This window comes from Microcebus murinus, chromosome 9, assembly GCF_040939455.1.
Source record: "Microcebus murinus isolate Inina chromosome 9, M.murinus_Inina_mat1.0, whole genome shotgun sequence".
NCBI lineage: Eukaryota > Metazoa > Chordata > Mammalia > Primates > Cheirogaleidae > Microcebus > Microcebus murinus.
In genome coordinates, this window is record NC_134112.1 from 11,183,600 (window position 1) to 11,196,028 (window position 12,429).

The 12,429-nt window shown below is 44.8% G+C and overlaps 1 protein-coding gene across 4 annotated transcripts in view; it reads right to left on the minus strand.

The window, feature by feature from the left end:
- HECW1 (HECT, C2 and WW domain containing E3 ubiquitin protein ligase 1) overlaps positions 1-12,429 on the minus strand; it is a 405,077-nt gene that overhangs the window by 213,912 nt on the left and 178,736 nt on the right. For all 4 annotated transcript variants that reach the window (XM_020289912.2, XM_020289913.2, XM_076006287.1 and 1 more), the window contains one exon: positions 7,173-7,280. In XM_020289912.2, coding sequence (XP_020145501.2) covers positions 7,173-7,280 — 108 coding nt within the window. The remainder of the gene's footprint in view (positions 1-7,172; positions 7,281-12,429) is intronic.

The following is a 12,429-nucleotide window of genomic DNA, read 5'->3' on the forward strand; positions in this document are numbered from 1 at the left end:
TAAACCACCTAGAACCTCTGACCCCAGGCTCCTTCCCCGGAATTTTTCTTTTTCGATTCTGTCTCGCCTGCTTCAGCCTCAGTGCCCCCTGCCCACCCCACCGCAGCCATCTCCCGCTCACCTTCGTCCTTTGCAAGAGCTTCCCCTGCCACCAGGCCCCCGGGCCAGTCCTTCCTTCCCACTGGTCAAGTTCCTACCTCTCCCCAAAGCTGGGCTAGGGTTTCTTTTCCTACCGTTCGTTTCACACAAGGCACAGGAAGAAGGATGCACTTGTCTCCCCTATCGTAACACGAGGGCCTTGGCTTCTAGATCGGAGTCCCTGGAGACGGGGTGGTTACGAGAAGCAGGTGTGTCTGTTCTCTCACTGACATGGCAACTCAAGGTTAATCCAGAAAAGTCTAAGTTTGGGTTAGTAGGGCCTTGACCGTTTATTTGTGTTAAGACTTTTAATCTCCTTGGGGGAATCTGACATATGACTATATCCAAGTAGAAGCTGGCACTATCCTTCTGTGTTGCTATGAACCTGAATTGAATGGTTTGGCTATGTCTTTCTGGCTATTTTCTATAATAATGCCTGGCTACTCTTTGTTTTTTAATCTGAGAGACTGAGACCCCCATGGACTGCAGGTCAATTTCGAGGCCCCAGATATAATGAAATCCTTGACGTGGTGAGAAGTGATTGTGGCCCACAGTTCAGCTCCTCCTGCTGGTTGGGCCAGGACGAGCCTGTCATGTCTCCTCCCTCCTGCATCCTGTGTGCCCCCGGGCCCCTGCCCCCATTACCACCCCCACTGTCTCATCGGCCATGTCTTGTCAGGACCCCTGCACCTTCAGGGGGGCCCCTGGCCCCTCTCAGTCCCAGGCCTGCACTCTGTCCACACTGCACTCCCAGCTGGGGTGGCTGAGGCTGGTATGTTTCCTATAAGTTGCCTTGCGTGAATAGTCCCCCACTTGTTTCCCGTTTTTATCATGCCATCCTAAAACTTTGTTTTAGAAAACATATAGAAAAAGTAAAAAATGGTTTCTCAGCCTACGTAAAGTCTAAGCGCCTCGCTCTTTCACAAACTTCTCAGCTTTGTCCTGAATCCCAGCTGCAGTGCCTGACCTGCCTCCCTGCTGCAGCCCTCTGTCCTGCTCTTCAGTCGCTGCGATGTCCTTTCTACACCCCATCAGCATGCAAGGTGTGCACCAAATATGTGATAGCTACCACATGATACATAATAGCATTAAAGGGACAAAGCTATTACTGTCTGACTATTTCCAGCGCTCTCACTGTGGGCTGCTGAGGAGGGAGGAGTATGGATTGGGCAGCTCAGGCTCCTTCCTCTACCTCCCAGGGGGCTTCTGGCTAGTGAGATTACTTCTTTTAGTCTTTCAAAGCAAAGTTGGAAGGAAATGGGGAAGGGAAGAGCAGCACGAGTATGAGCGAGGACCAGAGGTGGGTTTACGGGGAGGGCGAGGTGGGAGGGACACAGATAGAAGGGGAAGAATCTCAGGAGCGTTTCTGTGAAGTGCACATTCTGTTCTCAAAATAAGAAGCACAAGAACATAAGCAACGCTGAAATTACTTTATGACTGCTACATGGTGCAGTTTTAACCGTGATTTCACTTCAGCATAGTATTACACTGGGTGGGCAGTTGGGGGGAGTCATGGTTTCCATGGAGTTAGATGCTGAAAATAAGATGACACAATAATATAAATGCCCATCATCTTGCAGATATTGTGCGGAGCCAACTTGTTCCTAAGAGAAAACCTGCGAAGCAGTATCACTGTCACAGCTTCGTGGTGCTCAGGTTGGTGGTTAGTCCCCCGACTTAACCTTCTTAAGGGCTCAGAGCCCTCGGAGCCCCAGTGTCTACTGCAGCGCAAATCGAGCATCTCCTTGGAAATAGCAAAACAGAGGTTGAAAACGCAGCCCACGGTGCAGTCCTTAGCCACACGGTGCTAAAGGCAGAGCAACCCTGGCGAAAACACACCCAATTTCAAATAAAAAGCTCTAACGATGTGTCACCTTAGCTATCTGAACTGTGGCCTGACCAAGCCCTGTGTCTGGTCACGGAGCCGGTGCCTCCTGCCCCAGCAAGCTTGCCTGGCTCTGGCTGCATTGCCCCAGGGGGACGGCACGCCCAGAATGCCAACGGAGGAAGCCAGCGAGCACCCTGCTTTCCCTGCAGTGCCCTTCCATCTGCCGAGGATTTCCCCACAGAACACTCTCAGCATACAGCCATGCAAGTCACAGTTGTCACCAAGACACCACCTTGTCCATTTCCAGAGCAGAAACCAAAGCTGAATGCACATTCCCGTCCTGACGCCTCCCACTGCGCCACCTGCAGCCCTCATTCAAAGCCTCTGTTGACCGAGTGCCCGCTGTCCCAGACTCACGGCTGGACATGTCACCTGTGCTCTCAGCTCATCTCCATGGGACCACCTTGTGGGAATGTACCCCCTTACTTTCATTTTATAGATGAAGAAACAGAGTCCAAAGGGCCACAGTGGGAATGGGGGGTGTGGAGCTCTCAAGCCACTGTGGTCATGATGCTGTATGTCACTTGGGAGTCACCTTTTGAAGCTCAGTGGGGTGGTGGATTCTGACCCCCACCCACCCATGTAAAGCTCACCTGGCCATACTTAAGAAGGAGGCATTACAAATATATAGCAGGACCAGTTGCTTAGATTTTCTGTTATGTATAATAGGGGCCCTGTGTGTTTTTTAAATTTGGGATGATGATTGAATGGCATTAATACTTTTGGCCCCTTCCGCCATGTGCAGACACAGCAAAAGGCGCCACCGTGGAAGCAGAGTGGGCCCTCACCAGACACCAGGTCTGTCGGTGCCTTGAGATGGACCTCCCAGCCTCCAGAACGGTCATTATAAATTACTCAGTCTGGGGTGTTTCCTTATAGCAGCCTGAACAGACTAGACAGAAGAAGCGATGGGAAAAGACTTGGAACTGACGTGCTGAAAAGGGAGTTGAGGGATGTTCTTCTGACAAGTGCAGGGAATTACAAAACCAGAGCAGGCAGTCATCTGGGTGTGAGTCCAGGTCAGATTTCCACACTCGGAAGTGAGGGTGGATATGGGTTGAATCTGAGAGGCTGACCTGACACAGACCCGCCCTGGGGACCGGTGGAGCCGATCAGGGGACGGGACTCTAAAGCAAAACACAGAAGTTGAAAATGACTCTAGATTTTTTCATCTGTCTGGACAGCTGTGAGCAGACAGGGCTCATGACAGTGATGAGAAACAAGAGTGGGCAGAGAAGGGATGCCCCTTTGAGCGTGGTCTCTTTTTGCTGTAATCAAAGGCCACTCTGGGCATGCTGCTCGGTTCTTCTTACTAAAATCTGATGCCTGGTGAGATACACAGAGCAGATCTGGGACAGAGATCATGACAAAGATGTCTTCCTTTCAGGGTCACCCCATTTCCCCAGTGTTTCAGGGCAACCCCAGCCCTGATTTTGAGGGGCTTCCAACAGGAGCATGCAACCAACAAGGACTGTGGCAACTCCTTCTGAAGGTGTGAGGCTTGCCAGCTGAGCCCAGCTGCGTGCATTAAAAGGTAATAATCGAGTTACTACAACAATACAGTATTGTAAGATCTTATCGGGGTGGATAAAGTTAAATTTCACCAGCTCTCTCTTTTGCCAGGGTTAAAATTTGCATCTTTCCAGTTTTCATGTTACAGCAATTATTACTATAGTCCATTAGCCAGGTGCTCACAAGAGAAAAATTATGCCAGAGAACAGGAAATGATTCAAGCCCTATTTTCTTTAGTCTTTTATCAAGCATGTAACTCCTTGGAGACTACAGAAAACATTTGTTTAGAATACTCCTAATTTGGTGGTACTTTCAAAATCTGATTTGGTCAGACCATTAAAAAATTGTATAAATCAATAGCAATTACCTACTTCTAAATTGAATCATTACCCCAAAGGAAATGTGCTATTAGAACATTATAGACTCCAGGTCATCTGAAATATACCTCTACTCTCATTAAAAAAGTAATAAAAGGAAAACATAAAGAGACAAATAGAAAACAAAAATAAAAGGAAAACTTCATTCTATTTCATTATTTTAATTTAATCCCCAGGTAGAAAGAATGACCTTCTGTTGTACTTCAATATTGAAAATCTAGCCAGTGTTTAATGTCTGCAAAATTATTTTTAATTTAAAGAGAGCATAACATACCAGCTAGATTAATGTGTTTATTTCTAGTGCAAGACTGCAAAGAGTCTTATTTGCGATTCAGAGCAAAAACTTTTGTAGCCTTCTGGACAATGGGTTGGATTCTGCATTTTTATTGAAGCAAGAAGACCTTTGATGCTTTGATGTGTTAATGGAGATTAGCCAGATCAGAACGTTTTGTACATCCATCTCTCCTTACGTGTTAATTCGGCACCTTCTCAAGCATACATTTTTGAAAGCAAATAATTTCACATAAAATTTATAAGTTTATATAGCATATGATATACAATTGTAATGTATTCAAACTCCAAAAGCTATAATTCACTATAGAATTTAAATTTATTTAATTTATAAGGGTGCCCTGAGTTAATGTTCTAATCATTTGTAAATTCAATTAAACTTTATCTTGATAAAATTTTACTTTTTTGATAAATTATATTAGTATTGAATCATTCATTCTTCATATATTGATTACTCATTTCACAAAATTCACAAAATGTAATATTTGCCCTTTCTATTTCATATTTATACAGTTTCCCAAAACACTGGAATATTGTTAGTCCAATAGGAATATTGAAGGCCAGAATTTTATCACATTTGCACAAAAACATTTTTATAATGTCATTTCTCTAAAGTATTCAACTTTCAGTTATTTTGAACATGCTCTTTGCAAGCCATTTGTCTTTTATAGGACACTGCTATTGACCAAGTTTAAATATGCTTTCTTTCACTCAATTATGCCAATGTTTGTATATCATGAAAAGCTTATTTGATATAACAATGTCCTTCTAATAATACTTAAGGTATATTTTCAAGCTGCCAATGAAGACAATTATATGAAATGGTTTGTTACTTGAGATAAATATACAGGAAATGTTCCATATATGTCACAGAAATTTTTAAAAACTGCTTTGAAGGGAATGGCACTATTGCTGGATTAATTTATGACACAAATTCCCCCTTTTTTATGTGTTGGCTCATGCAAATGAGGAGACAGTCAGGAGATCTTACACTATGAAAGTGTAGAAAGGACATGACTTTATGGAATAGGGTCATTGGCTCTTGTATTTGAGTTAAATATAGTGAGATTCCCACCCTGAGGCTTCCTTTTTCTTAATACTTATCTCCCTTACTTCAAAAACATAAAAACTTGTGAGTTGTGCTTGTGCACCATTGAGAACTTCTACTGTACTTTGGCCCTAAATTGGGTCCTTGTGTCTATTTCTCAGTTAGAACCCAAAGGAAGAAAATAGGTACATAGTATGAAAGGAAAAACTCTCCTATGAAACTTCCAATGTAGACTGGTGTATACAGTTGATTATTATATCAAACAATCATTGCTAATGTGAGTTTTTATCATTTCTGTTCTTATTGGAATTTAGGAGGTTTATATTAGGTACCACTTGTTGGAGCCATCCTTACACCCCCAAAGCCCATGTTTCTTATGCTAAATGATGTTATTTGTGGAGTTGGGGAGAGGTCAGGATGGGCAGGGCAGAGGGAGTCTGCAGGGGAGGATGGAGGAGGGTCGAGGGCTGAGGGTGAGTTTATGCTGGGCCCTAGCAGCCGGGCACAGAGATTTCAACTGATACAGCAGGAAAGAGGGAACATGAAGATTTGGGGGAGTTGATAGCAGAATTGGGTTTAAGGCATTTTGTCTGCTATCAGTGTGCAGGATGGATTAGAGAGGAGAAAAGCCAGAGTCAGGGAGATAAATATGAAGGGAAAGAAATTCTCTTGTTGGGAATTTCATTCTGCCTATCTATTAATATCTCAAAGCCAAGGGCCAGCAACCAAATCTCATAAAATCATTTCCCCTCTGCATTCTGTTAGCATGAGATGTCCTCATTGTCTATTCATTCTGCAGGAGCTGACACAGAAAAGAAGTATTGATATCATTGCTGGAAGCAAAGACACCATAAGCTTTGGAAAGACAGACACCAGGCCTTTCATTGTCACTTCTATAGTTCTTGGAGTACAGTAAGTCTTACAAAGTATCTCTCAAATGCATGCATGAAAATAAGAGTAAATGCTTAAGGATGTAGGTTTTTCTGGATCACAAGGCAAATGGCAATGGATAACTTCAGATGCCTAGCCTTGTATCTTTTCCTCTGAGAACTGGGTAGCTGGAATAACAGACTATTCCACTTCCTTTCAGACACACTACACTGAATGAATACCTGCTAAGAATCAGAGAGTGGATGAAGGGGTTTGTCCATGAAAGCACTCTTTCATACTCAAGTGGACAAGAAGGAGCTATGGACTAAAAGTAATCTGTGTGTTCCTTCAGTAGGCAAATATGAAGCCCAGACAGGTATGTTCTCATGCAATGAGACACATACCAGTATGGAGACCCAGAGAAAAATCTTGTCATAACTCTGAAAACAATTTCAAAGATAGGAGAACATTTGAGAAAATGTCTCAACAAGATACATGATAACAAGTTTATACATCTAGAAATGTCAGTAGATCAAAATGCAAAGAAACAGGTTGGCGGTGCTAAGGTGCCAAGCCCGTTCTGAGGCGCTGTAGCCAGCACAAAAGGTCAGAGGAAAATGTGGAGTGTCACCAACATGCTGGGGCCATGGGCAGGCAGTCTTGAAGGATTGCCTCAAACAAAGGCAAAATGGAAGCCAGGATACATGTTGGGAAGACGGGTCTAACTATGGCAAAGTGGAGACCACCCCAAGGAGCCCTGGAGTGAGTTAAGGGCCATGAGCCACAGGGTCCCGAGTCCAGGGGCTTCTGAACACGAACCAAGCTTTTTCTTGGTGTTAAAGGAGTGGCCCTCGGCATGGCTGTCATCCAGTTGCTGTAGACTTCACTATTGACTACCGAAAATATTTTTAAGGATCTCGTTATATCCACATCTCCCTTTTATGTGGCACATTTGCTAGTGGAGGCAATGTGACAGAACACAGAACAAAGCAGCTGAGTTCTGCTTCATCCAAGTTTGCCAAGCAACAAGAATGGTGACAGTACTCACGTTCCACAAAGTAAGAGCTGGCATCGATCTTCCAGATGATCTGGCCCCGGTGAGAACCATTGACTCCGCGGTTCTTATAGTCCAGAAAGTTTTCCGACAAGACCTCATCTATATCCCCAGAAGAAGAAAGCAGAGTAGAGAAATAGATCAGTCAACAGCATACTGAGCACAAAAAAGAAAAAGAGCAAAGGATATGAATGCTGCTTCCAGCTCAACAGAAGAAAAAGCACTTGGGATCGGAGAATCCGAGAACAGGAAGCAGCTGGGTGTGGCGGCTTCATGCCTGTAATCCTAGCACTTTAGGAGGCCAAGTCAGGAGGATTGTTTGGGGCCAGGAGTTTGAGACCAGCCTGAGCAACATAACAAGACCCTCATCCCTACAAAACAAAGAAAAATTAGCTGGGTGTGGTGGCACGCAGCCTACAATCCCAGCTACTCGGGAGGCTGAGGCAGAACTTTGAGATTCTGGGCTTGAGCCCAGAACTTTGAGATTGCACTGAGCTATGATGATGCCACTGCACTCTAGTCTGGGTGACACAACAAGACACTGTCTCAAAACAAACAAACAAACAAACAAACAACAAATGAGAGCTGGAAGCATCCTAAGACAGCATTGGGACCAAACTCTTTTCAATGAAGGAGTCTCCTCCCCACCCACAACACTCCTGGCAAGAGATCATCCAGGTGGCTCTTGAACACCTCCAGAAACAGAGAAATAATTACTGCTATGGCAGTTCACATCACTGTTGAATAGCTCTCACACGTGGGAAATCTCAGTGTAAGAATCTTCCTCCTAAAGCTTCTATGGGCTGATCCCTATTTGAGCCTGAGGATGGGACATAAAGAAAATGTCCAGTCATGCTCTTTCCATTTGGTGTCCAGTTCTCACAGACGCCAGCCCGAGCACCATAATCATCCTATACATGGGACTCGCCCATAAACTGATCCCTCCCTGCCTCCATGCACTCATTCATTTGTCCATTCCACAGACACTGGGGAAGGTGCAGGGGCCATGGTGTTGGGTAAAACCAACAGGGTCTCTTCTGAGTTAAAGTTTCTTGCAAACAATTGAGAAGACAGACTTTAAACATTAAGCAAAGAAATAAATGTATGATTGTTAACTTGTGATAAGAGACATGGAGGAAAAGAACAGAGTGCTGTGACAGAGGGTGACAGGGAAGGAGTCTGGCAGGGTAGTCAGGGAGCACCGATGGATGGGCAGAGACGAGTGGTGGAGAACAAGGGTGGGTGTGTAGAAGGCCGGGTGAGCGCCCGACATGGGCCAAGGCCTGAGATGGGGTGCATGTGCGTGGGAGCTCTGGGAGGCCCCCACCTGCGCTCTCCCCACTTGCTGTTTCTCTGCTCATCACATCGCGACCCCCTGATGTCCTCTGAAGCCAGTGCCCAGCGAGGAGCGCAGCATTCTCGGGAGGACAGATCCAAGAAGACCAAGCTGCCTGCCATTTCCTGGCTCCAGACCCCTCATTTTCAGTGCAGACCAAGACAGGGATGTGACTGTTACCTTGATCTTCTATGGGGCTCTTGCAGTGTCCACTTTACCAGGAAGTAATCTGAGCTAGGTGGGCCTGAGGCCGTGGGGAAAACCACGTTTTGAGAGTCCAAATCTACTGCAGGGGCTGGAGCCCAGAGCCCTGCCTCCATGGCAGCCCAGGGCTCTGCCCAGAGCCCTGCCTCCGGGGAGAGGGAAACAGGTCATTTTGCCCTTTTTGCCCCTAAGATGCCCTGTGGTTCACATGGCACATCTGGTGGGACTGAGAAAACAGGTGGGCACGAAGTGTAAAACTGAGCTTAAAGCCAAAGAACCAAGATCTTGAGGCCTTTCGTGACATTTACCAATAGTGCTACCTCTACAGCCTCAGGCTCCCCATCTGCAAAGTGCAGCCCTAATAACCTCCACTTTGCTGGGAGGATTAAACAAGGTCGCTGGTAAATGCACTGTGACCCGCTACGTGGATTGCACATTTGTGGCTGCCCCGTCCTTGGCAGAGATGACTGGTGCAAAGCTGACTGCTTCATTAACAGCAAGAACTGTTTGTATCCTTTGAAAAATCACTTGTTTGCAAAATTTGCCTGTCTTTATATTCACAGTGTGTGTTCACAGCCCTGTTTGGGTTACTAAGATGATTGCACAATACGTCTTTTACAGTAATTGCCTCATTTCTGCAAAAAGGCATAATATTTTCCTAGCTCCCTGGGTCTTTAGTACAGATATAACGAGTCTCACACCCAGGTAGAAATTTGCCTCATTATAACAGTTCTCCAAGGGATGGTATTTGCCTGAATTTATCCACTCTGATCACTGGAACATTCACTTTAGTAGTGACGGTCAGGTGTTCATATGCAGTAACACCTGGAAGGACCATGTTCGTTCAGGCATGAGAAGATGTGTGCCGAGTACTTTGCTCCATTCCAGGCCTTGTGCTAAGCCCTGGGATACACCTGTGAACAAGACATGGCCTATGTTCTCAGGGAGTTTCTGTTATATTTGAGGATTTGTTCAAGAAAACAGCTACTCCCACTAGGATATAGAAATATAAGAATGGGTTAAGTGTGAAGGAACCACAGGAGCACAAATGAGAAAAGGATGGGGTGCGGTAGGAAGAATCAGAAGAGGCTGATGAAGATGGCAAAATAACACACATGTCAAAGAGAAAAAGATATATTTTGCTGTACACATTTAAACACAACGCACTTTAAGGGACTGGTAATTGGTCCTGATAAGTATCCCCTTCCCTCGTGTTAATAATAACACTAAATAGCACACAAGAAAATAGAATAGTCTGTGTTCTTGCCTGGACCATCTGTGCTGAGAGGTCAACCCCTTCCCCAAAGGCACCTATAACCAATTGTGAGAAGGGTCACTAGACTTGGCTTAGGAATCCAAGTGTATTGGCAGGTCAGCTGCAGAAAAACAGAATTGGTATACATATTTTATGCAGAAAGGGATTAAATGCAGGGAATTCAGTACTGAAGAATGGACTCTAGGGTAGGCCCCCATAATAACACTGACTACCTGGTCCCCACCAAAGCTGCTGTCTTTGCTTCCCCTCAGAAGGCCACCCTGGGACCTGCTGAGTACAAGAACTCGGGACAGTGGCTGCAAGCCAGAGAGCAGGAGGCTGCCGTCCAGCTGTAGCTGCTGCCTCTCCACCCACAAAGACAGTGACCAGCCAGCGGCAAGCAGGGTAGGTTACTGCCACCATCACCCCACTGCCTGCTGATGCCCAGGAAGCTAGAGCGTGGTCACTAGGGCATCACTGTAGAAAAGCTTGATTTCTCAAGGTCATGCTTATAGCAGCCCGGGCCAACGAGCAGGAAGATCCTCACGCTTCCCCCTTCCCAATCCTGCACAGGGGCAGCTAAATGAAGGGACCAAACGTGCATCGGAGCACGGTTGCACAGGGGTCTGGAAATGTAATGTTCAGCAGCCCGGGCTCCGCACTAGAAGAAGGCACTGGAGAAGACACGAGGACAGGCCTGGGTGCGGGGCCAAGCCACGCTGTCCACCACAGTGAGCACAGGCTGCTCCCGGCTCTCGACCTGGAGGCCCTTTGCTTTCTCTGTCACGGCGGAAGTCTTTCTGTGGGAGCAACATTCACAACCCCCGGGAGGCAGGAGTGGTACTCCACCATTACGATATGATCTTAGGCAATTTATTTCATCCTTCGCCACAAAATGGGGATAGTATTAGTACCTGTCTCAACGTTTTGTCATGAGGATTACATGTGCTAACGCAGGTAGTGGTCTTAGAACAGTGTCAGACATTTATTAATAATAAGTAGAGTCTGGGCTCAAACTAGGGCCCCCTATTGCACAGCCCTATGGTACTTAACGTGTAAAACCATTAATAATAGCCTGAAACGTTAGCTTATGTCAGTACTATTTAAAATTTTGTCATTACACATTTTGTACACAACATGTAGAGATGTATTAAGTTCCTAAAAAAAAAAGACTCTATTTTCTGGATGCTTCTGGTGTGTAGAATCCTACCTCCTGCTCCACAGTTTATAATCGAGAAAGGATTTATGCAGGTTATTAAAATTTTAATCAGAAAGTCCTAATGAAGCTTACAGAAACAAACTTGCCGAAGAAACAAGAAATTTATTTTCTCTTGATTTGTCTTCAAAATAAAAACTGTAGTTATAGTTTCCACACCATCATCTAAAATAGAAGAGTGGACAATAAAAATTCTATTGCTGTTAAGAGCTGAATGGGTAAGTGAACCCATAATTCATTGAAAAGGAGAATCAATCCCCTACCCAGGTCTCCTAAGCCCATCAGAAAAAATACAACGTGGCTTCCATTTCTCAGAGTAACTCATTCCTTCTGACAACCAAATCTTGGAAAAATCTCCAAGGATTCTCCCGCTATGGCTGGATTATAACTTTACTAAATAGTGGGACACGAGATAGGGGGAAAATCTACTTGCCTTTCGTACCACTAAGCCAATGATGTAGAAGCTCCGTTCTCTTGTACTAGGAAAGGACTCGAAGGATAAAGTCACAGAGGAGCGTCTTAAAGCCATTTCCACTTTCTCCTCCTCTGTGGCTTTTCCTTTTTATTGTTTCTCTGTACACAAAAATTCTGTCTGTACCTTAACTAAGAAATATAGCTTCAGCGCTTCTAGATTCTAATAGGGTGCATGATATATAGGAAAAACTTTAATTCTTCAAGAGTTGGTGGGTGTGGTTCTGGAAGTTTCCGTGTGCAAGTATCTAGCCAGAAAGACAATTTTAGCTTTTGTTCTAAAACATTAAATTTTAAGGCTCTGTACATTAAATATTTTTTAAGAGCAGGAGTTGAGTTCTGTACTTAGTTTATGATTTCCCATAACTTCTCAGCTGTGGTTCCCTAAACTGGAACAAATATTGGGAAATAAAGTGTTTCCTGCTCAAGAAAGTGTAGGTAATGCTGGGTTAAACTAAATAAAGTGGGTTGTTCTACTCCAGGCTTCTCAAAGCTTTAATATAAATTATGAGTTTCTAAGACGACGTAGGCAGAGTTTTCCATCCTTATCCAACCACAGGGCTCTCTTCCCACGGAACTACTGTGTAGGACGCAGCCCGTGAGTGCTGGGCTCTTTCATCTGGATATAGTATCATGCTTACATCTATCACTGTTCTGTATTGCGTGAGTTCTGGTGAAAACTCCCAGAAGATAGCAAGAAAAAGGATAGAAAATATGCAAGAAAGGATGACAAATATAAAGCATAAAAGGAAACTCATGTCTGGAAAAT